General features: G+C 41.7%; 2 protein-coding genes and 1 long non-coding RNA gene across 3 annotated transcripts in view; 1 reads left to right on the top strand and 2 right to left on the bottom strand.

Annotated features, from left to right (window-relative positions):
• Positions 1–11,273, top strand: part of LOC117536217 (olfactory receptor class A-like protein 1) — a 52,234-nt gene extending 40,961 nt beyond the window's left edge. Inside the window, 2 exon segments of the mRNA XM_034201003.1 lie at positions 9,992–10,326; positions 10,328–11,273. Coding sequence (XP_034056894.1) covers positions 9,994–10,326; positions 10,328–10,951 — 957 coding nt within the window. The 5' untranslated portion in view covers positions 9,992–9,993 and the 3' untranslated portion in view covers positions 10,952–11,273.
• LOC117536218 (olfactory receptor class A-like protein 1) lies at positions 972–1,913 on the bottom strand. Its single transcript, XM_034201004.1, has one exon. It carries the CDS (start codon positions 1,911–1,913, stop codon positions 972–974), a length of 942 nt encoding a protein of 313 aa, XP_034056895.1.
• A 690-nt stretch (positions 11,274–11,963) lies between the features above and the next one.
• On the bottom strand, positions 11,964–12,860 carry LOC117536221. The gene is made up of 2 exons (XR_004567523.1): positions 12,764–12,860; positions 11,964–12,259 (listed from the first exon to the last, which is right to left on the bottom strand). It is a non-coding gene; the product is annotated as an uncharacterized LOC117536221 (long non-coding RNA).
• Positions 12,861–21,906: the final 9,046 nt, after the last annotated feature.

The following is a 21,906-nucleotide window of genomic DNA, read 5'->3' as shown; positions in this document are numbered from 1 at the left end:
ACTATATGGTCAAAATGTACCCATAACCTGAAGCTGTTCCTAACATTTCAACCAATCAGTGCGCACCGACAGTGAACCAATATGTTAAGAATATACTAATAATTTACTTATATATTATTAGTTTATACAAACGATTGATTTTTTTTCACGAGGTGAATATAATTTCCTAAAGACAAAAGTGACATCTTCAGGACCATTACTTTTTAAAATACTGCACTTAGAAATGTTTTAATAGCCACAAGAACAAGGTATTTTCCCATATTTTTCCTATGCCATGAATAAAGTCATGTTATATAAATTGGAAATCTTATTATTTTTAAATTAACGATGCTGGCCCTCTATAGGGACTCTTAACATATCTGAACTTGGTATTAAAAGTAAGCATTTTAAATCTAAGTGAAACTGTACATTCCAGGGACAATAAAACCTCAACATTTAACAAAACGTTTAGAGGACATACCTGTCTTTAATGTTGGCTAATGCCCTGTTTAAATAGTTTTTGAATGTCAAACGATCTCAAATATAATCAGTGTAAGACCACAAAAGACAAAGAAAAGCATATCATTTCCACATGTAAAAGCAAAGGGGTGTTTTGCACATTCGCTTAAAAAATGTATAAACAACAAAAGAAAACAGTTAATAAACAACATGGATGCAATAATTAAAATACCGATTGACTAATGGCTTCAGCTCTAATGACAATGACCTGTATAGTTTTCAGTGATAAAATGACCACAAACCACATAGCCGGTATATGTTCAGACACCTGTATAATTATAATTTTATTCAAAAATATACTCAAGAGACATAAGACACTATATCACCATTACAAGGCACTATTTGTACTACTTCTAAAAAGTCCATTGTTCAGCTAAATGACTGTCATCTGTGCAGCAGGGTTGAAAATGATAAGGTCCGAGAAAACAACCTTGTCTTGTTTGTCAACAGTCTGTCAAGACAGCAAAAGAGTGTCATTTTTCACTCGATTCCTGATTGTGTGCTGACGGCTGATCTTGCTCTGCTGCACACACGATCTTCGCCTTGACCTTCTTGTTGGAGGAAATGATGAAGTAGGGGCTGAGAGAGGCATAGCAAGAGGAGAAGAACACCCTCATATCAGCCACCACTGGTGACACCTTCGGCACCGTCAGCATGTAGATCCAGATCACGTTATCAATGCCGAAAAAGAACACATACAGAACCACCAGGGTGACCACCGTTTTAGCCGCCCTGGTCTCTGCCCCTCCGCCATGAGAGCGACGCATCCCTCTCACCTTGTGGCTGTGGCGGTGGAGGAGCAGCAGGATGTAACCACTTGAGCCCAACATCAGGGCAACAAAGGCAAAATCCCTCACAGACACAGCCACGCCATTTATCACATAGGACAGGTAGTCTCTGAAGTCCACATGACAGAAGCCCAGGTTAAGAGTAAAGGCAGGGACCGTGCCATTACGTGGGGCCATAGAGAAGAAAGGGGCTGCGATGCATATGGCCATGTTGAGTAACCACAGTCCTGCAAATGTAGGGAGGACCAGGGAAGGAAGTGCAGGTTTCAATCTGGATAAACGGGGTCCAGCGGGGGCGATGGTGACTGCCTGAAACACACTGAGCATGCAGGTGATGCAGACTGACAAAGCCCGGCCGATACGGTAGGCGTAGATCACCACCTTACAGCCAGGGTCATTCAGCAGGTCCTTCATCCCAAACACAGTCATAGTCTGGGGGACGCAGCGGGTCAGCAGCAGCATCAGGTTGGCGAAGGCCAGGTGGCACAGGATCAGGTCCACAGGAAGGATCTTGGGCTCGGTGCAAATGATGTTGGCGTAAGCCAGCAGGACCACAGAGTTCCCAAAGATGCCCATTCCTGTTTGCAAGAGGAAGGAGACCCCTTTGATGGTCACACACAGATCCATAACAGCAGCGCCTAAAGTGGTCCTGATTTGAAAAGCAGACACAGAAACTGTTATAAATACACTGAAAACATCCTCCATGCTACCAAGCTATAAGTTTGATTGAAAACTATAATCACATAAATAATACAACCAAACTGGATACAATCATGTTATTTCTCAAATGTTTTTATTCAAAATTAAGCTTACCTCAATTTGCAGATGAACCGAAAAGCCTGTTGTGCATTAAATGTTTAATTGCCTGTGAAATTGCAATTTATAGTGTCCGATGCCCCTTGAGATCATTGGCCACCGTTGCAGTTTTCAGCCCACAGTTTGGAAAATTAAAGCAACAAAATAAATCTGACTCAAGTGATCTCAGAGGACAAAGCACTAAAGAGGGAATTTGTACAGCTGAAGGGCACACACAGTTTTAAGTCTGGATTAAAACAGTAGTCCCATATGAACATTGAACCCATTTTTGTTTTCTGTAATTATTCCTTCTGTTCATATCTTACTTGCTGGACAAAAAACAACATCCTTTGAAGAACATATCTGTTGAACATTGGATGTCCTTGGTGGCCAATTATTTGGGCTTTGTGTATCTCTTTTACACCTGCAAGACTACAGCAGCCATTCTTCTTCTAGTGACAACAACTATTACTCCACAAATGTCCCCAAAACCGTCCATAGGATACTAGAAAGGAGTATTTTTGTTTACAGTAAGCACATTAGTAATAATAATTACAACAAAATGTGTTTAATGTACTTATGGTAATATTGTGTATGTTTGAAAACATACTTCAAAACTATTTTAATCTCTCATTTAAGTTTTAATGTGACATTCTCATCCAAATGGGAGAACAAAACCCTGCTAAAATGTGATTACTTTTCTGGTTTGGAATAAGATACAGTATAGTGCAATATCAAACCCCTGCAGGCTGCATATCAACAAAGCATTTCAGACAGTGGTGTAAAGTAACTAAGTACATTTACTCAATACTTTACTTAAGTACAACTTTGAGGTACTTGTACTTTACTTGAGTATTTAAATGTTTGGGATATTGTGCTTCTCCCTTATTTCAATTCAGAGGTAAATCGTGTACTTTTACTCCACTACATTTATTTAATACCTTTAGTTACTTAACAGATGTGGATTAACGATGTGAAATACAAACAACAGTTAAATCAGACTTTAGTTACACCTGTACATTCACAGTCTACCCTGCAGTATACAAAGTCATTAAGACTAGCTGCACCTTTACCAGCCTTGATAACACTTTAATGATCAATAATTATAAGCAAAACATGTAATATATATTATTCTGAAATGGACCAATCTGCATACTGAGTACTTTTACTTTTGGTACTTTAAGTATATTTTGATGCTAATACTTTTGTACTTTTACTTGAGTAACATTTTGAATGCAGGACTTTTACTTAAGTACAAGATCTGAGTACTTATTCCAACCCTGTTTTCAGATTAGTTTAGGTTTAGTGTTGGACATTTTTCCATCATCAAATTATTTAATTTAGCTGCCTTGTATTTATAACATACTGTATGTTACTTCTAAACTTCAGTGGTCTTTTCCTGTTCTTAACTTCATCACTTCAGTGTCCATAGACAGAGACTGTCAGTTAATCATTGTAATGCTATTTCCCAGCTGACTGAAAAAAAAGTGAAACTCTCCCTGCGGAGACAACTATAGTGGTTATTGTTGATGCAAAGGCAGCCTGATGATGCCTTGAATGAGCTATCAAGAGGCTTTTACAAGCACAGCTGGTGCTTGAGTTGCGCTCCTCTCCTCCTGCATGTCCTGGGAGCGTGTTAAAAGACACAGAGGAACAAGACAATTAGCCATATAACAATGCATGTCTGTACTAATTGGGGGCACAGGGACGAGCCGACATTATTCATTTATGTTCCTCACTGACATATGCTACAACAGAAGTTTGCTATTCGTATCACGCTTTTTCAGCACCATGAACCAAATGTGTCTTCATTAAAAGCGCTGTGACCGACTGGTTTATTTTTATTTTTCAGTTTTTTCTCTTGCAAAGCTGGGACTGGGTCTGTGAGCTGAAACATTGTTGTTTGAGGAGCCTCTCTTCTTTCGGGAGTGGGCTGTGGAATAACCCATCATAGGATGTGTTATTTCCCTGTGTGTGTTTTTTCATTACATGTTTACATGTTCAAAGAGCTAATTAAAATGGCAAGTTCAAGCATGTCCTTCTCAGGGGATTGCATCATGTAAAGTACGCTGCGAAATCTGGGCTTTTTCCCCCTTGACATGAAATTAGATTTCCTTTTTTATGGATGATGTAAATTGTTTTCTCCCGTTGCAGTAATTCAATTTAAATTTGTATGAAGTAATTCAGTTACAATATCATCCATAGAGGTGAAGCACACACATTTTAATACAGTTCCTGTCACCAAATATGTATTTTTTTGTTCGCTGCATGTATTAAGACAGTGTGTTTTCCTAAATAAGACGTGCATTTATTGAGGGTAATAATAATAATAATACATGGTATTTTTATATCACTTATACAGGTGCTCAAAGATGCTTTACATACACTCAATTTTGTGGACAATACCCAGAGGAGACATTTGGGATGAAGTGTCTTGCCCAAGGAGTAAATTGTTGTATGCATAAAAAGATTCTTCGCACAATGGCTGTACTCAAGTGGCATTTTCATAGCTTTGATAACAGTTTTAGATCATTCACTTGGCAACTGGCATTCTCTTGCATCATTATGTGCTGATGTTAAATCAGTGTTAAAGTTAGTTGTTTTAATATAATTGAAGATAGATTAGTACTTTTTCAACTTTTGCACCTTTAAGTATGCTGGTGAGGGCAACAGTTTTGGTTGGGGAATATTGAGTGCACCCCTTACTGTGCAATGAATCTGTCCCACAGCAAACATTTGGTTTAAGAGGCTTTTGGCTTAGCAGTCCTCCGTCAGATATTGGTGGGCCTTATACTCTGTGTCTGCATTTAAGGTGAAGGTGGCCACATCAAGCTGTCACAACCTTTGATATATTTCTCGATATGTTCTGTATCTTTTTCAGTAAGATAACTCAATCGAGCACAATGAAAAACACAAACTAATCCTTAAAATGTATTTTCATTCCACTGAGTGCTTTTACCTGTCACATCTCATCTGCAGTGATCATTCATCAGTTTAGGTGTCTGCCGTTTTCTCTCTGTTCTCTCTATCCAAAACATGCTTTTTTTTGTTTTTTATTATGTTTTATGCACCTGCAAGTTTGTGTGCAAATTGTGTTTCAACATGTATTTGCAGGGACAATACAGTGGAAGAGAAAGGAGTTGGATCCTTTACTTAAGTACAAACGTGAAAGATGACTTTTCAAGTTTGTTAAGGGCAGTGCAGGGCACTCTCTTTCCTGTAGTGTGTTATAGCTTTCTGTTCATGTTAATGGACTGCAAAGGCTAAAATCCCAAGTTCCCAGAGTTTCTCTCCCTTCTGTTGCCTGAAACGCCTCCATTGTGTCAGGGTTGGGGAAAAATAGGACCCAAATGCAGAATGAGGAGGGAAGCAGGTTTCAAAATGGAACAAAAGGCGAGCTTTATTCACAAAAGCTGAAAAAACAAGAATCCATGAACAGGTACAAGGCACGAGGTAGCATCCAAACAAAAAGGGACTGTGACCAACATGAAGGGAGACATGAACGACAAATAATGAACCAACACTGAACACAGGAAGAGACAAGACTAAATACAGGGAGGGGTAATCACGAGACGAGAAACAGCCGGGCAGGGGAGGAGAAACACAAGGGCAACAGGTATGGAGCTATTTCAGGGTCATAAGTTTTGATCATTCAAAAAAATACAATTTATTTGAAAGTTCAAGTTTTTATCCTGAACTTTGAAAAATACAATGATGTATTCAAAATAAAAATAAGTATTTGAAATCATTTTTCAGGTTGAATATTATTTTGATTCAGTTCAGCAATTTTTTTTTGAATAAAATATTTATTTTCAGATTTCACTTTTATACATATTTTGATATTTGAATCCTTATTTTTTTCAGTTGCAGATTTTTCGTTTTCAGATTCAAAACAATATTTTTTTTCAGTTTCAAATCTTGTTTTTTCAGGTTTCACATTGCTTTTCACCTTCAGATCGTTTTTCACTTTCAGATTTTTTTTTTTCGCTTTCAGATCTTTTTTTTTCGCTTTCAGACTTTTGGCCCTGATGTTGCTTGGGGGGGCGGGGCTTACCAAAGAGTAGTTTGGCTTCCTGAGTGACAGGCCTCCCTCTGTCATGTTGCCTTCATGGATGTTAGGAAGCGCGAGAAAACGTGAAATCTGAAAATAAATATTTTATTCCAAAAAATTGCTGAACTGAATCAAAATAATATTCAACCTGAAAAATGATTTCAAATACTTATTTTTATTTTGAATACATCATTGTATTTTTCAAAGTTGAGGATAAAAACTTGAACTTTCAAATAAATTGTATTTTTTTGAATGATCAAAACTTATGACCCTGAAATAGCTCCATAAACAGGTGAACACAATCAGACAATTAGACACACCAGGGAAACTAACGACAGGGAGGACAGAACAGCAAAAATAACCCCAAAACTAGACACACACAAACTCAAACCCTGACATAACCCCCCCCTCAAGGGACGGATTCCAGACGTCCCTTCACAAAGTCAAACATTTCAAACTGGGTGGGTGGAGGGGGTCCGGAGGAAGGGTCTGGAACAACAGCCCAGGAAAGGCATAGTTCACTGAGGGGTTCTCGGGCGGACGGCCCGGGGGCAAGGCAGAGTCCATGGAGGGGGTCTCGGGCGGACGGCCCGGGGGCAAGGCAGAGTTCATAAAGGGGCGAAGGCCACAGCGGGCGAACTCAGGGGGCCGAGCATGAGGGCGAAGGCAGCGGCTGGAAGAGTCAGGGGGCCAGGCTCGAGGGCGAAGAAGGCGGCGACGGGAAAACTCCGGAGGACGGGCAGGTAGGCGCTGACAGGATAGCTCCGGAGACCGGGCCAGACCCGGTGTCGGCTGGACAGGAACCGGAGCCGGTGGGACAGGCGCAGACGAGATCCTGGACATGACATGGGCTGGTGTCAATGGGACCCCGGATGGAGCAAGGGCTGGTGTCGATTGGACCACCAACGCAACAGGGCAAGGAGTAGGCAGGACCCCCGGCGGGACAGGTGTCGGCAGGATCCCCCACGGAAGAGGACAAGGAGTTGGCAGGACCCCCGGCGAGACAGGTGACGACGGGACCTCCAACGGAACAGGACATGGGGTTGTCAGAACTCTCAGCAGAAACCCCAACGACACAGGACATGGAGTTGGCAGGACCCCGACGAAACAGGTGTCGGCTAGACCTCCAACGGCACCGGACATAGGGTTGGAAGGACCCCCGGCAGAACAGTAGTCGGCGGGGCCTCCAACGGCACAGGACATAGGGTTGGAAGGACCCCCGGCAGAACAGTAGTCGGCGGGGCCTCCAACGGCACAGGACATAGGGATGGCAGGACCCCCGGCAGAACAGTAGTCGGCGGGATCTCCAACGGCACAGGACATAGGGTTGGCAGGACCCCCGGCAGAAGAGTAGTCGGCGGGACCCCCAACGGGACAGGACATGGAGTTGGCAGGACCTCCAGCAGAACCTCCAACGGCACAGGACATAGGGTTGGCAGGACCCCCGGCAGAAGAGTAGTCGGCTACTGGGGCCGGTACTAAAGCCGGAACCATGGCTGCTGGGGCCAGTTCTGGAGCCGGAACCATGGCTGTTGGGCATGGAACAGAAGCCTGGACCCTGGCTGTGTGAGCCAGGTAATGGAGCACGGAAGCATAGCTGTGTGGGCTGGTACTGGTGCACGGATCCATGGCTTTGCGGGCCGGTTCTGGAGCCGGAACCATGGCTGCTGGGGCCGGAAACATGGCTGCAGGGGCTCGGGCTGGTAGCCTGGACCTGGGTCTCCTTCTCTTAGGAGCCTTTTGGAGGCCCCGTGGACCTCCAAAAGCCAGACGAGACCCAAGGCATTCTCGAAAGAAGCTATGTTGGGAACTGTGGCAGGCAGGGGGCTAGCAGGCCGGGAAACACATGTCTGGAGGAAGTTCATAATCCAGCCAGGTAAGAACTTCACTAACCCTGGTTTCTCTGTTGCCCTCTGGTACGCCTCTGCCAGGGCAGCCCTCATTTGCTCCGCACTGGTTGCTCCCCTCCATTCACCATAGCTGCAAGCCAGCAAGTAGGTAAATGAATACAATTCCACTTCAAAGGGATCATCTGCTGGGTCCATATGAGGTTGGTTCATTCTGTCAGGGTTGGGGAATAATAGGACCCAAATGCAGAATGAGGAGGGAAGCAGGTTTCAAAATGGAACAAAAGGCGAGCTTTATTCACAAAAGCTGAAAAAACAAGAATCCATGAACAGGTACAAGGCACGAGGTAGCATCCAAACAAAAAGGGACTGTGACCAACATGAAGGGAGACATGAACGACAAATAATGAACCAACACTGAACACAGGAAGAGACAAGACTAAATACAGGGAGGGGTAATCACGAGACGAGAAACAGCCGGGCAGGGGAGGAGAAACACAAGGGCAACAGGTGAACACAATCAGACAATTAGACACACCAGGGAAACTAACTACAGGGAGGACAGAACAGCAAAATAAACCCAAAACTAGACACACAAAAACTCAAACCCTGACACATTGGACTCCTTTGTTTACTTTCGTAACACAATGACATCACCATGTAACACTTGCGCTTCCATTGGCTATTGCTCCACCACATTGTGCGTGATAGGCTAAGGGGCCGGATATCTCTAAGCGGTTGACCAATCACAACAGATCCGGCCAGCGAACCAATCAGAGCAGACTGGGCTCTGGTTTCAGACAGAGGGTGAAAAGAGGTGCTGCAGCACAGGCAGTAGGAGAAAAATAAAGACCTTTTTGAACATTAAAGCATGGAAACATGTTACAGTAGAGGAACAAAATACAAATATTAATCTGAAAATGAGCATAATATATCCTCTTTAACTCTAAAAATATTGAATTATAGGGGAATTAAAAGTATTACAGTAAGTTCATATTAAGTAGAAGTCATGACATTAGGAACATATACTTCAAGTTATATATATATATATATATATATATATATAACTAGTGGATGCTTTTGTGAATGTAAGTTATCTAATTAATTATTATATTAGTATTTATTATTTTCATTTTAGTGGAGGTCATGTCTCATAATACACTTGTGATAATTTGTCTTAATATCCACTATCAATGACTTGCTGTGGGACATGTTGAAGTTAAATCATACAGCCCAGCCACACTTATTTGCCCTATAATTTCCTTTTTTTGAACTTGAATTGCTTTGGATGAATTAAACAAACATACATTGATGCCATGGATGCTTTTTAAATGACATTGCGGGTGATCTAATGCAGACTGACTGTGGAATGTCCTCTGGCTTTAACTTTGTTTCAACTCTCTCCACTGGAGGACACTGTGGTGTTGGTGTTTGACTAAGCAACACAAGGACTTTCTACCTTTCTGTATAGGTAGTGGCTTTTATAATTAATTGTAGGAATTAAAAATACAGAAGCAATATGAAGGGTTTTAAAAGGGAAACTAAATATAGCATCAGTGATTAAAAAAAGTATTCAATAGTCTCCACTTGGTGAAACAGTGACATGGAGAAATTGTTTTAATCTAAACATGAGGCTAATGGATATTATCGGCTCATTAACACCAGTTTCTCTGTCCACTGGTTGGCTTTCTGTTAATGAATCCAAACACAGCTTCCTCTGTTATCCTGTCTGTCTGAAATCCATCGAGGGACAGAAGCAGTCATCTGAATTGATCTCAAGTAATTGGAGGCTGAGGGAAGAGAAGTCATGGAGCATGAAAACAGATCCAACAACTGTTAGCAAGTATAAGAGCACAAACACCCCAACTACTTCAGGAGAGAGGGATCAGGGACAAGGTCCACTTCAGATGTTCCTAGCTTTGACTGTTCTCAGGTAGGTGGTGTACATTTCTGCAATGAGTTTGTTCTGATATCATTTTAAATACACTTGGTTTATTGTACTATTCCTGCAGGAATGCCATCGGAGGAGTTGGTCCGAGGGGTGCTCTACTTGTCCCTCACCATTGTGGGAGTCCCAGGTAATGCTAGCGTCATCCTGGCATTCCTCCTCTTGCTCTACCAGGAGAACCGCCTCCTCCCAGCTGATGCCATCGTCCTGCACCTGGCCTGCGTCAACCTGCTGGTGGTGGTGGTCCGCTGTCTGCTGGAGACCCTGGCCTCCTTCAGCCTGGCCAACATTTTTGGAGACCTAGGCTGCAAATCTGTCATCTTCGTGTACAGAACATCCCGTTCCCTCTCAATCTGGATCACCTTCCTCCTGAGTGCCTACCAGTGCCTGAGCATCACCCCCCCCCGGCTCACACTGGGCCTCCGTCCGCACCTTGTTTGCCCGCTATCTGGGCTTTGTGTTCCTCTTCCTCTGGGTGCTCAACACCTGCATGAGCTCGGCAGCCATTCTCTTCTCATTTGGCACCAAAAATGAGTCCAGCCCAATAATCCATGGCATCAACGTACAATTCTGCTATGTAAACTTTCCTTCAAAGTTGTCCAAAGAGGCAAACGGGATAGCTCAGGTGGTCCGGGATGTGGTGCCCATGGCCCTCATGACTCTGGCCAGTCTGATCCTCCTGGTGTTCCTTTACAAGCACAGCCACCAGGTGAAGGGGCTCCGCAGCAGCAGCGGTGGGGGGGGAGGTGCCGAGCAAAGAGCTGCCAAAGTTGTGGTAGCACTTGTGAGCTTGTATGTGGTTCTTTATGGGGTGGATAATGGGCTTTGGGTGTATACTCTCACTGTGAGCAAGACCATGCCTTCCTCGCTGATCTCTGACCTGCGCATATTCTTCTCCTCGCTCTATGCAGCGCTAAGCCCCGTGGTCATTATTGCCTCCAACAGGAAGGTGAATGGCAGGCTGAAGTGTATAGTGCAGAAGAAGCCTGCTCATGAGAAAGACACGAGTCTTACCAATATGTGATGCATGCTGGGATTACTGACAGGTCAGCAGAGGAGGCCAACATGATGAGGATCAGTCTTTAAGTGTGTCATTCTATATATATTGTGTAATGTGTTTGTGATAGAGAGATCTATCTTTCCTGTGGGGTTGTGATTTCATAGCTGAGAAGTTTTTATAAAAATATATGTATTTCTTGTTCGTGAGACTTTCCAGATATGTGTTTAATAACTGATGAGGGTTTAGCACATGTAGCTGTGAATGAGAAAGTGTACCTGTGGGTTTATTGTCTCACTGTCTATGATTAAGGAAAAAACATGTCATAACAACACTGTTGCTCAATACAGGTCTGTATGAATTCTGGCACTGTGTGTCTTTGTTTGTTTATTCATTATGTTCTCTCCATCTTAATTTGCTGGAAGAATTATAGCTGGGTGACGCAGAGCTCAATGTAGCTGTCAAATGACTTCCAGCTGCCCATTTAGCAGCAATTAAGACTTTGAATGGAATCTGCTAATACTAATGAGGAAGGTTAATTGTCCAACAGAGAATTGGTTTAGAACCTGATGGGACAACTATATTCCTTATAGCAAAGAATAGATGTTCATTACCTAAGATGAATCACTCAATACAATTCTGAGATGTATGTCTGAGCTATTTGGGTGTAGTTATAGAAAGAAAACACTTAAGGGTCACAAAACGATGTCTTGGCACACACCCTGAAGAAGTTTGCAGTGGATGTGGCAATGTGGGAATTTAGGAGTGATTATGTAATTGCTATGTCTTGGAGAAAGCAAGGGCAGGGAGACAGGGTGAGGACATAACAACCGCAGTGACTGACATTCCAACAGACATAAAGTGGGGCTGCCAGCACTCTGTGATCCTGCAATAACTCCAAAGTGCAATCAGTGCAGCGCTTTTCAACTGCTGTCGCAATGTAGGTGAGGAGGAGAAGTCCTCTTTTCTGTGCTTGTGCAGAACTGTGGCATTTAACACCAGGTTGACACAAAAATATATCAAAGAACATACAATGAAGTTGATCTTCTGTCATATACACCTTTATTTGAAAAGTTTCAACCAATAAAACCTTCTTTAATGTGACGTTGTTCTTAGGAAAACTCTCTCCAGGTGATATATTCCATGTGTTTTACTCTTCAAACCACAGAAATCTGATTGGCACTTTACACAGACTCCGGTGGAATGAAGGATAGAATACATGGATGGTTTCATTAGAGCAGCGAGCATGCTGGAGCCTCCGGAGCGAAGTCTCTGGGAGTGATATCGCTGATACGGCTGATCCTATCCAGGCTTTCAACTATGTCATTTTTTGTCCTGTTGGGAAATAATTTTGAGATGAGTTAAAAGGATAAAATACATGAAAAACAGGTTATGTGTATGTTTGCGTCTCTTTCTAAGTGTGCCTGAGTGGAGGGTGTGCCCGGCCGGCCTCTCCCTGCACAAGACAGGACCTGTTTCCCATCATTCTGGAGCCTTTTGAGCCTCCATGAATGCAGGGTTGCTGTAAAACATGTAGAGACCAAACCCACTCAAATGTAACCCTCTATTACTGCCTTACTCTCAAATCACCAACAACCTTAGGATCATCTCTCCCTACAAGACTTAAATCTGCAGCTAAGACATCACTTGCAAAAGTTGATAAATGCACACAGGTGCTCTCTGACTGCAAATTCAACTGCTTTACGAGGCAAAATGCAAAAGCTGTCAGGAAAAACAAGACAATAAAGTACAGATGCTTGACATTTAACAAAGATTGTAACCTACAAATGTTAACTTTCCTTTATTTGTTCTGTATTTAGTAGAGTATACAACACAAACCTGTACAAAAGCCACGCAAAAAAGCCGTCAAGTTGTCCAGGACTGTTGGTTGGTTCAGTAATTCCCGCCAGCCGATCCATCCCTGCTGTGTCTGATGTCAGTCTGTTTACCTGCACCAGGTACACGCATTTTTGTCCCCCGCGTCAACCAATAGCGATGCAGCAGTAGAGTTAAACCCCACCCCTTTTCTGCCTTGAATCCAGTCCACACCCTAATATAGCCCTCTTTAGGAACTGAATGGTAAAAACCCTCTCCTCCCCCAAATAAAAAAACGTTTACGAAACATCATGATGTGAATCACCACATCCCCGTGTGCAACATGCACACATGTGTACTAATGCAGGAGAAAAATGACAACTGATATAGTAATACATGCAAACAGTGTCAACAAGCACAATTTAAGAAAACATCAACCTCCCAAATCAATACTAAATCCTTTTATAATGATACATAAAAGCATTTTGAAAGCAGAGTGAACCTCTTTACGTCTGAGTTATCAATTTAATCCATTCACCTTGAAAGTTATTCTAGTTATTAATCCCATAAAATCTCTCTGATGTTGTTTTTTCTTCCAGTTAAGATAAATTCAGGCTGACTGTGGAGACTGGAAACGTTGGGGCTTATTACTGTGGTGAAAATGTATCAGTAATAAACACATCCGGGGGTACTTTCAAAACCCACTTTTTATGGAAATGACAGAAGTAATAAGCCCTTTTTAGGTTTGCTGATACCGTCTTTGCCTTTCCATCAAAGGGATGTTTCTTCAGGCTTGTTGTTCAGAGGATTTATTCCCTGTTTGAGTGAAGCTACTGATGGAGGACGGCTAGAAAAACTATGCTTTTAAGTAAATTGGCTCTTTTTTTCTGAAGTGCAGGACTGAGTGTTAAAATAATGCAAATGGTAGAAGTGGTTTTATTTCAGTGCAGTCCATTTGGCGCCTTTATTTTGAATTATGTAAAGGCACTTGCTCTAAACTTTACCTCAGAATATCTGCCATGAGGTGACATGTGAGGTGATATTTTGTTGCACTCCTAGTTAGACTTGTATGTGTGTGACCCCATTTCTTGCATCCGCCCAGTTTAACTGATTCCCTCAGACAGGGAACACGCACGGTCGTGTTTCAGCCTGCCTGGAATGCTGCGCTGCACGTAAGCATGGAGCTCTGTATTCAAGTTGGTGAGAATACGTCTTACAGAGTTAAGGTGCAACTTTGGCCTTATTGCCAGGACGAACACTTTACTTCTTGATTCATCCTGATTAAGTCCTATTTTGTAGGAACGGCTGTGATGCTGGTTTAATATCCACATAAATCGGCAGGCTCCGTGGTTTAATGCTTGGCTTTATAGCTGACAGCCTGATTTCACAAGACAATCTAGTGGCAACATATTAAAGGGATGGTTTGACATATTGGGAAATACTTCTTATTTGTTTCTGAGGGATGAGAAGATCAATATCACTCTATTTGTAGCTACAGCTAGACTGAGGCAACCAAAGGTAGCAAAGCTCTGAAGCTCACTAATTAAAATGTCATATCTTTTATCTGAAAAAAACTGATGTGTACAAATATAATGAGCCAGGCTAAATGTTTCCCCCTCTTTCCAATTTCTGAGCTAAAGCGCTGCTGGCTGTAGTTTCACATTTACTGAAAAGACATGCAGCATTGATCTTCCCATCTAACTCTCAGCAAGAGAGCAAACAAAATCATTTTCTTCAAATTGTCAAACTATTAATTTAAATGTTATCCACTATTTGTATATTATAGAAACATTACAAGAAACAGCCTCGTTTAATTCAGTTAGTCAACTCTAAGGAGAGCAAATATAAAATTGAGGCGTAGAGAAAAGCTGCATTTTTCATAAAGGACAAAAAGACTGAACAGTGAAACTACCTTTACAATGTCTGCATAATCCCTGACAGGGAGGATGTATGGCAGAGTACGCCCATTCCCAGCGTACCAGCGAGGATATGGACCACACTGAAGGAGGGTGGGGTGTGTGGGGGGGAAGTCTCTGAGGCCCCAGGGCAAAAGCTTGCTGCAACTCCACCGCTCTCAGGTTAGATATGCACCGCTGTGCCAAGACTTGAAAGACATTCAAGATGCACTGCACCCTATCCAGCAATGTATCGCAATATAAGGAAAAGGAAAAGAGAGGAAGGACTGGATAAGAAAAGGTTGGGATGCTGAGTTGGATTAAAAAAAACTCTTAAATCAGGCATGAAAATGTTATATGAACTTCTAAGAAAAGAAACTGAACAATCTTTCACCCTGAAAATGGGAGTGACAGTTTAAACTGTGTGAACTGAAAGCTGAGACCTGCCCCGACGTGAACCAAGGATCAGCATGTGCTACTTCAGTATGTGGATTATCATTTATCACTCGGGGTGATTTGGCTTTTGTTTTATCTTTATTCAGGTAGTCTCCCTGAGATCAAGATCCCTGTTTAAAGCAGAATATACATTTCAAGAGAGAAATACATGTGTATCAGGGAGGATCGGTCCTCACCAACATGTCAGTTGCAGAGATGTATTCTTTGATGAGCCGATCCCGTGTCCCTCAGGGACGCTGATTCATGCAGAATGATGTATGAATGCATAAATCCAGCGCCCAGGTTTTAATCTCTTTAAATGATTGCGGTTAAAAGGCAGGGCTTTTCGAACTGTGGTTTTTAAAGTTGAATTAAACTCCAGGAATACTAGTGAAGCCATCTGCAGCTGACTGCACAGCTCAGTCTTTCTTTCTTTTGAATAACATGTCTGAAAAATAAACCAAATGTAAAATTAAGCAATCCTTCTTCCCTTTTCTGAAGATCATGCAACACTGACATCAGGTCTCTTCATATGGTAATCACTCACAAACCTGCTCAGATATGGAGTATTTACCTATTCTACATCAGCACCTCCAAAGCTCACTTACTTACACATTATATTTGAATGTTTTAGACGTGTTAAACGGACAATTTTCAGATTCAAGTGGGGTTATGTGCCAATCACTTTCTCAGCTGGTGCAAGTAACTTCCTGGAGTCTTGTCTAAAATACTCTCTTTATAAATCTACTCGTCACTTTTACACCCATAACTGGGTTTTCAAAGTTGAATTAAACTTCAGGAATATGAAGCCATCTGCAACTGTCTGCTCAGTTCAATAGTTCCTTATTTTGAATGTAAAAAGCCTAAAAAGAACTAAAACAGATGCTAAGTTCAGCACTCCTTCTTCACTGAACAGTGAACACCTTTCTCTAAAATCATGTAACACAGACATTAGGTCTGTTCATACAGTAATTACCCACACACCTGCTCAGATTTGGAATATTTACATATTTTCTTCTAGTGAACATCTCCAACAGTCACTAATCAACACATTATACTGTATGTTGGTTGAATTATATATAGAAACGCTGTAGAAACAATAATTTGCGGTTTTAAGGGGGGTTTGGTGCCAGATTCTTTCTGCTGTGTGCAGTTTCTCCCTGGACTCTTGTAGTCTCCTCATCAAACCACACCTTGTCCTTTTTTTTACACCATGTTTTTAGTCTTTATGCTCAGCTAAGCTATGCTAATTAGCGGCTGGCTTTTTGACATGAGAGTGTTATCAATCCTCTTATCTTACGAAAAAGCCAAAAAGTGTATTTCTGTAAAATGTTGAATGGTAAATATCTGCAGTATAATTTCCCCAAATGGTGAATTTTCACAATGTTTAATTGGCTGTGAAATCAGCCAGTTGATCCAACAGAGACCTTTAGTCACAAAGAAACATAACCGTCTCGGTGTCAAACTCACACCGTAGCAGTAACAAGGACCCTGCCCTTTATCTTTCTCATCTTCCCCCCTAAATGCCACAAAGGTGGAATTTTCCACCAGCCACTTCCCTGAGTTGGCTGAGGAATGCAGACAAGATGGAGCAAGCCTGCAGAGAGCGGCATCTCTGCAGTAACAGCGTGTTGAGGTGCTTAGCTTGTGCACATCATGTCCACCTCTTTAATTCTCCCTTCAGGGGGGTTTGTTAAGCTATAACTCAAATATGCCCTGCAGCGCTGATAGATGCTACTGTTGCTGGTCATTGTCACAAGGATCCTGCAAGAAGAACATTTAGGAGCTCAGCCTCTTATTTTTTTCCATTTAATGAAGTCAGAATGTGGTTATCATCTATTTTGCTTTAGCAGATTGACACATAATTAATTTAAATGCATTGCTCAATTTGTTTATCCACCTGAGGAAGTCTCACAAAGGGCCCTAAACGCAGCAAGATGTTTTTAATACGACTCTAACTCCAAAGCTGCTGGAGACATTTACGAGTGCTCTATTAAACAGGCTTAGATTGCTATCTGTGCCTCAGAGCAACAGACCTTGTAAAATGATACAACGTGGGCATGTGCCGACACAACAGCCACACATATCTCATCCTGCTAGCACCACCCTTACACAGGTGAAGGGAATGCAGAATAAAGTGAGGAGAACACGACAAGCACATTGTGCCCCTTGTGTTAGAGTGTGAGAACATCCAGTTTTCACATATTGTATATCCATATACAGAGCACATCAATGAATCACAGTCTTACTCTGTTAATGGGATGTATACAAGATGACAAATTGCCCGGGGTGGGGATTTGTTAGCATGAAATGATAGGCAGCGTAACTTTACCATACTTTAAAAAATGGAGTCTCTGTGCTTTTTCAGAATAAGTGGTGTCACTCTACCCACTTAAAGCTGAATAATAGATCTGATGGATCCTCTGTGCATCGTACAGCTGCCGCCAGAGTAATTACAAAAGACACATACCACATCACAGTTTGTAGCAGGCGATGAGTCACAGTATCATACACTTCAACTTTACTTTCCAGGGTCTGCGGATGTGGACCACCTTCCTCTGACAGGTGTTGTTGCAGCAGCATCATTGTGCTGCTAAAGGCCAACATGTCCAAACCAAAATGTCTATTTGGGAGCTGGGAGGACATTTTGGGAGAATTTGTTGTTGTAAAACAAACTAAGGTTGTGTACCTTCAAGTGTTGGGAAATGGGGCAGGAAAGGGTGCCACCTGTTGATTCTTCATGGTACTGCAACAAAGGGGCAAATTGAATAAAGCCACTGCAGCGCCGATATAGATTCGGAAATAAGTCTGAAATAAATTATTCAAAAAAAAATCTACAATATGATAAGTATACGCAGTTAAACTGATTGTTAATATTTTGAACTGTGTTCCACTTTTATGCCTCACAAAATTATTCACACATCTAAAACAGAAACGTCAATAAAACGTTGTGATTTTTTAAAGAAAAGAGATTTTAGTGACTTTGAAGTTTAAACTTAATAGAGTCGGATACAGTTATATTACATGTCATGCTTTTCCGGTTATTACCCGTCCCCTCGTGTGTTATGTAGCTTTTTCTGCATGTAAACGGTCTGCAGAGTCACAACCCCTCAAAGTACACCCTGTAGCGAGTAAAACACAGAAAATACCTGTCTATGCTGCCCCAGAACGCCTCGTTGGAGATTTTTCTTTTTCCATTTTTTTCTTCCTGAGTATGGTGACGTAACCATGCCCAGGTCCAAATGGACCAATCCGTGGAGCTCCTCACACACATACACACACTCACTAAGCCTTATCTTTTCTCAGCCGCGCTACTCCGCAGAGTTTCGCCGGCAAACACACTCACTCAGCCTTATCTTTTCTGAGCCAGGAGCTCCAACAAGCCGTGTAGGACAGAGAGTGAATACACATACTATACAGAGATGCTGTATGAGAAACCAATGTGAGTTTGGAACATTGAACAATGTAAATCTATTCTAGTAGACCTCAACAATGGAATTATGATCAGTAGAAATGGCCATGTCATGGGACCTGTGATTACCTTTTACCCCTGATCCTAAATAAGTGAAACCTTTAGTGCATGGCTGGACACATTGCTGTTGTTACCTCTAACTTCCTATCAATACTGCATGGTGCACACACACTGAAATATGGCATCTTCATTTTTCATATTTTGCTCTCAGGGACACAGAAACCAACCTCTCGCCCTGCTGGAGTACGACCTGGCCCGTGGTGTTCTGTATGTTAAAAAACAGTTGGGTATTTAATGAAACAATACATTTATATAGGAATCTTCACTGACTCGGGAGTAAAGGTAAATGTATCTCTTGCAGTTACATTAGGAAAAGACGTTATCAGATTACTGTTACATTTCAAAAATGTGGAGATTACTAGTAGGATTACAATTCTTACAATATATTAGAAAACATATGCTGTGGAGGCTCTTAATACATATATATACACAGTAGTTAACTGAAAAGAGTGTATTGTGATTCTTGTAAAAGGAACATATTTTTTCTGTGTAAGCTGTACTGCTGAGTACATTTAAGATAACAAAGAATCATCTTATAGACATTTTCTCTCTTTTATTTATGTGCATTGCATTTGATATTGAGGTAATCCAAAAGTAACGGAGAGTAATAAGGTTACACAACCTCTATATTGTGATATAATAAGGTGACTGATTACTTTCTTTTAACACGTGACTAGTAATTGTAACTGAATATAATTTTTTTAATAAACCCTGTTCATTCACCATGCAAGCCAAACATTAACAAAAAAAAAGGGTAATGTATTGCAGTGGATAAATAAATATATTTTTGTATGCACGTACATAAAACATACATTCATAATGATAGCAAGCAGCATGAAGCAGCTCGAATTCTACGTAATAGATATATGTCTTACATTATATCATTTTTAAGAGCCTCAAACCTTTTTTCAAAAGTTTGACAGGTGGGTTTTAAAGTGGTTCTACTTTTACATGTATTTTTCCGTCTAATATAATATATGTTTAAAGCTGTTTACACACCAAACAAATGCCTACATTCTTCCAATACTTCATTATATTTATATTTGTTCAGCCTTGTCACAAAATGTTTTGGTATTGTCAAAGTAAATTACATGTTTTGAGTGACCACCTGAGAAGCTTATATAAGACTGGCAAAAACACAAGAGCTGTGGGATCACTTTCACTACAATTGATAAACGTGCCAATAAATGATTTTCACATTTCACTATGTGTCCAGATATCAGACATATAAAGAGCCAAACACATTCCTGCAACAAATCAATGAAGCCAAAGCCTCAGTGAATCCACACAAATGAGAGGACAGGCTAAGTGCAAATGTATGGCTCTATTCATGATAACAAAGATATTTTTAGATAAGTAGGTAGGCCAATAGTCCTCTGCAGTGTCACAGTTTCTATGCACTGAATAATGTATTGACTCATTTGTGTGGAGGAGTGCCACAGTAAGCCAGACGATCAATGGCACAGCAGCAGAGCCAGATAAGCTTTTGTAGGAGAGCCAGTTTTCTTTTTTATCGCCACAGTATTGTCTGTCATGGCCATATACAGTCTGAGGTCGCAGAATTAGAAAAATACTGATGATTATTTCAGAATTCATGTCCTGGTTGAAGGTTGATGTACAGACAGGTGTCTTATGTCTAACAAAATGAGAGCAACATGTTTGTGATTCGACCACTAACTGCTTAAAATCAAAAGTGGTAAGAAAGTGAAACAAATCTACTTTTACCACAATAGCATTAATGAAAGAGGCCTGTTCTTGAAGAAAAAAAACAACCTTTTCATCTAATTTCATTTAAATCAATAAACCTGGCAATCAGATAATTACACAGCAGTGATCATTGTTCCCAATTTTCATTCAAATCGACATGTTTAAAGCAACAACATCAAAACACGACCTCTTCACTCCTCAGCCTTCAACACAAACATCTGGCCCATTTAGGTGGATTTAGTGAGACCACTTCTCCTCCAGCTTCACCCCTCTACCCCCTATGGTCCTCCCCAATACACTCATTAACAGTAGAGGGCATTGGACCCAGCACCTCGTCGCCTCCTCACAGGACCCCGGCCCTCCACCTGACCTTGGCAGTGGTCCAGAGCAGCATCACATGAGGCCCCAGGAGGGGGGCAAGGAGGTCGGGGTACGTGATGAAGGTCAGGGACGTACTGCAGAGGCTTCACTGCATGCTGAAGAAAGGTTTATTTTCTCTCTTTCTATCTGTGACCTCTAGGGAAACATCCCTCTGACACTGACAAATCAAACATGTTGTATTCAAATCTCCATCCTGAACAGAGAGTAGGAATTGTTGCCATGGAATTTGAGCTACAGGGTCCAATGATTTAAAAAGTTTCAATTAAAACACTTTTTTGTGCACCAGTTAATCCTTACACAAAACAAAGAGTTTAATAACAGATCAAATGTAAGTGAAAGGGTCTTTAAATATTGTCCTCAGTGAATAAAGTTTTATGTTCTTGTTTCTTGCTCATTTTCAGGTTCATATGTCACGATCTGTCTTTATGGTGTTTTGTCTTGTCTAGATCTGTCTTTGGTTTTCTGTCTGCGTTGTGTTTTGTCTTGTTTAGATCTGTCTGTGGTTCCCTGTCGTTAGTTTCCCTGGTGTGTCTGATTACCCGATTGTGTTCACCTGTGGCCCCTGTGTTTTCTCCTCCCTCCTCACCTGTGTCTTGTTTGTGTGTTTAGTCTTGTGTGTATTTAAGTTCTGGTTTTTCTGTCGGTCTTTGTCAGATCGTCTTGTGTCATGACTAGTTCGTCGGTGAGTATTCTGTTTTGTCTTTGTTTATCACCTAGCCTTGAAATAAAGGAATTTTCACTTTAATCTGCATTTGGGTCCTGCCTGCTTCACACCGTAACATTACGAACCGACCCACAAATGGACCCAGCAGATGATCCATGGGAGGTAGAATTACAGCATTTTACCTTCTATCTGGCTTGCTGCTTCGATTGGTGGAAGGGAGCGTCCAGTGTTCGGCAGAAGAGGGCCGCTCTGGTAGAGGTGCACCGGTTGGCAGCAGAGAAACTATGTTTTGTGGAGTTCTTACCTGACTGGATTTTGGACTTCCTTGAAACATGTGATTCCCGGCCTGCTAGCCCCAGGCATGCTAACTCCATGTCTTCCAATTCCCAACCTGGCACCATACGCCTTGGTGGTGGGTTCCGCCTGAAGTCAACCCGTGCTTCTGCCTCAGTTCCTGCTCCTGTCCAGGAGTTGTATTCCGGAACTCGTCTAGCTTATGGAGGTCCACGGAGTATTCAGGCGGCTGCTAAGAGGAGTCGTCGCAAGGCCAGGC

Source organism: Gymnodraco acuticeps, unplaced genomic scaffold (genome assembly GCF_902827175.1).
Source record: "Gymnodraco acuticeps unplaced genomic scaffold, fGymAcu1.1, whole genome shotgun sequence".
NCBI lineage: Eukaryota > Metazoa > Chordata > Actinopteri > Perciformes > Bathydraconidae > Gymnodraco > Gymnodraco acuticeps.
The sequence above is the reverse complement of the archived record's forward strand: the minus strand, read 5'-3'. Positions and strand labels throughout refer to the sequence as shown.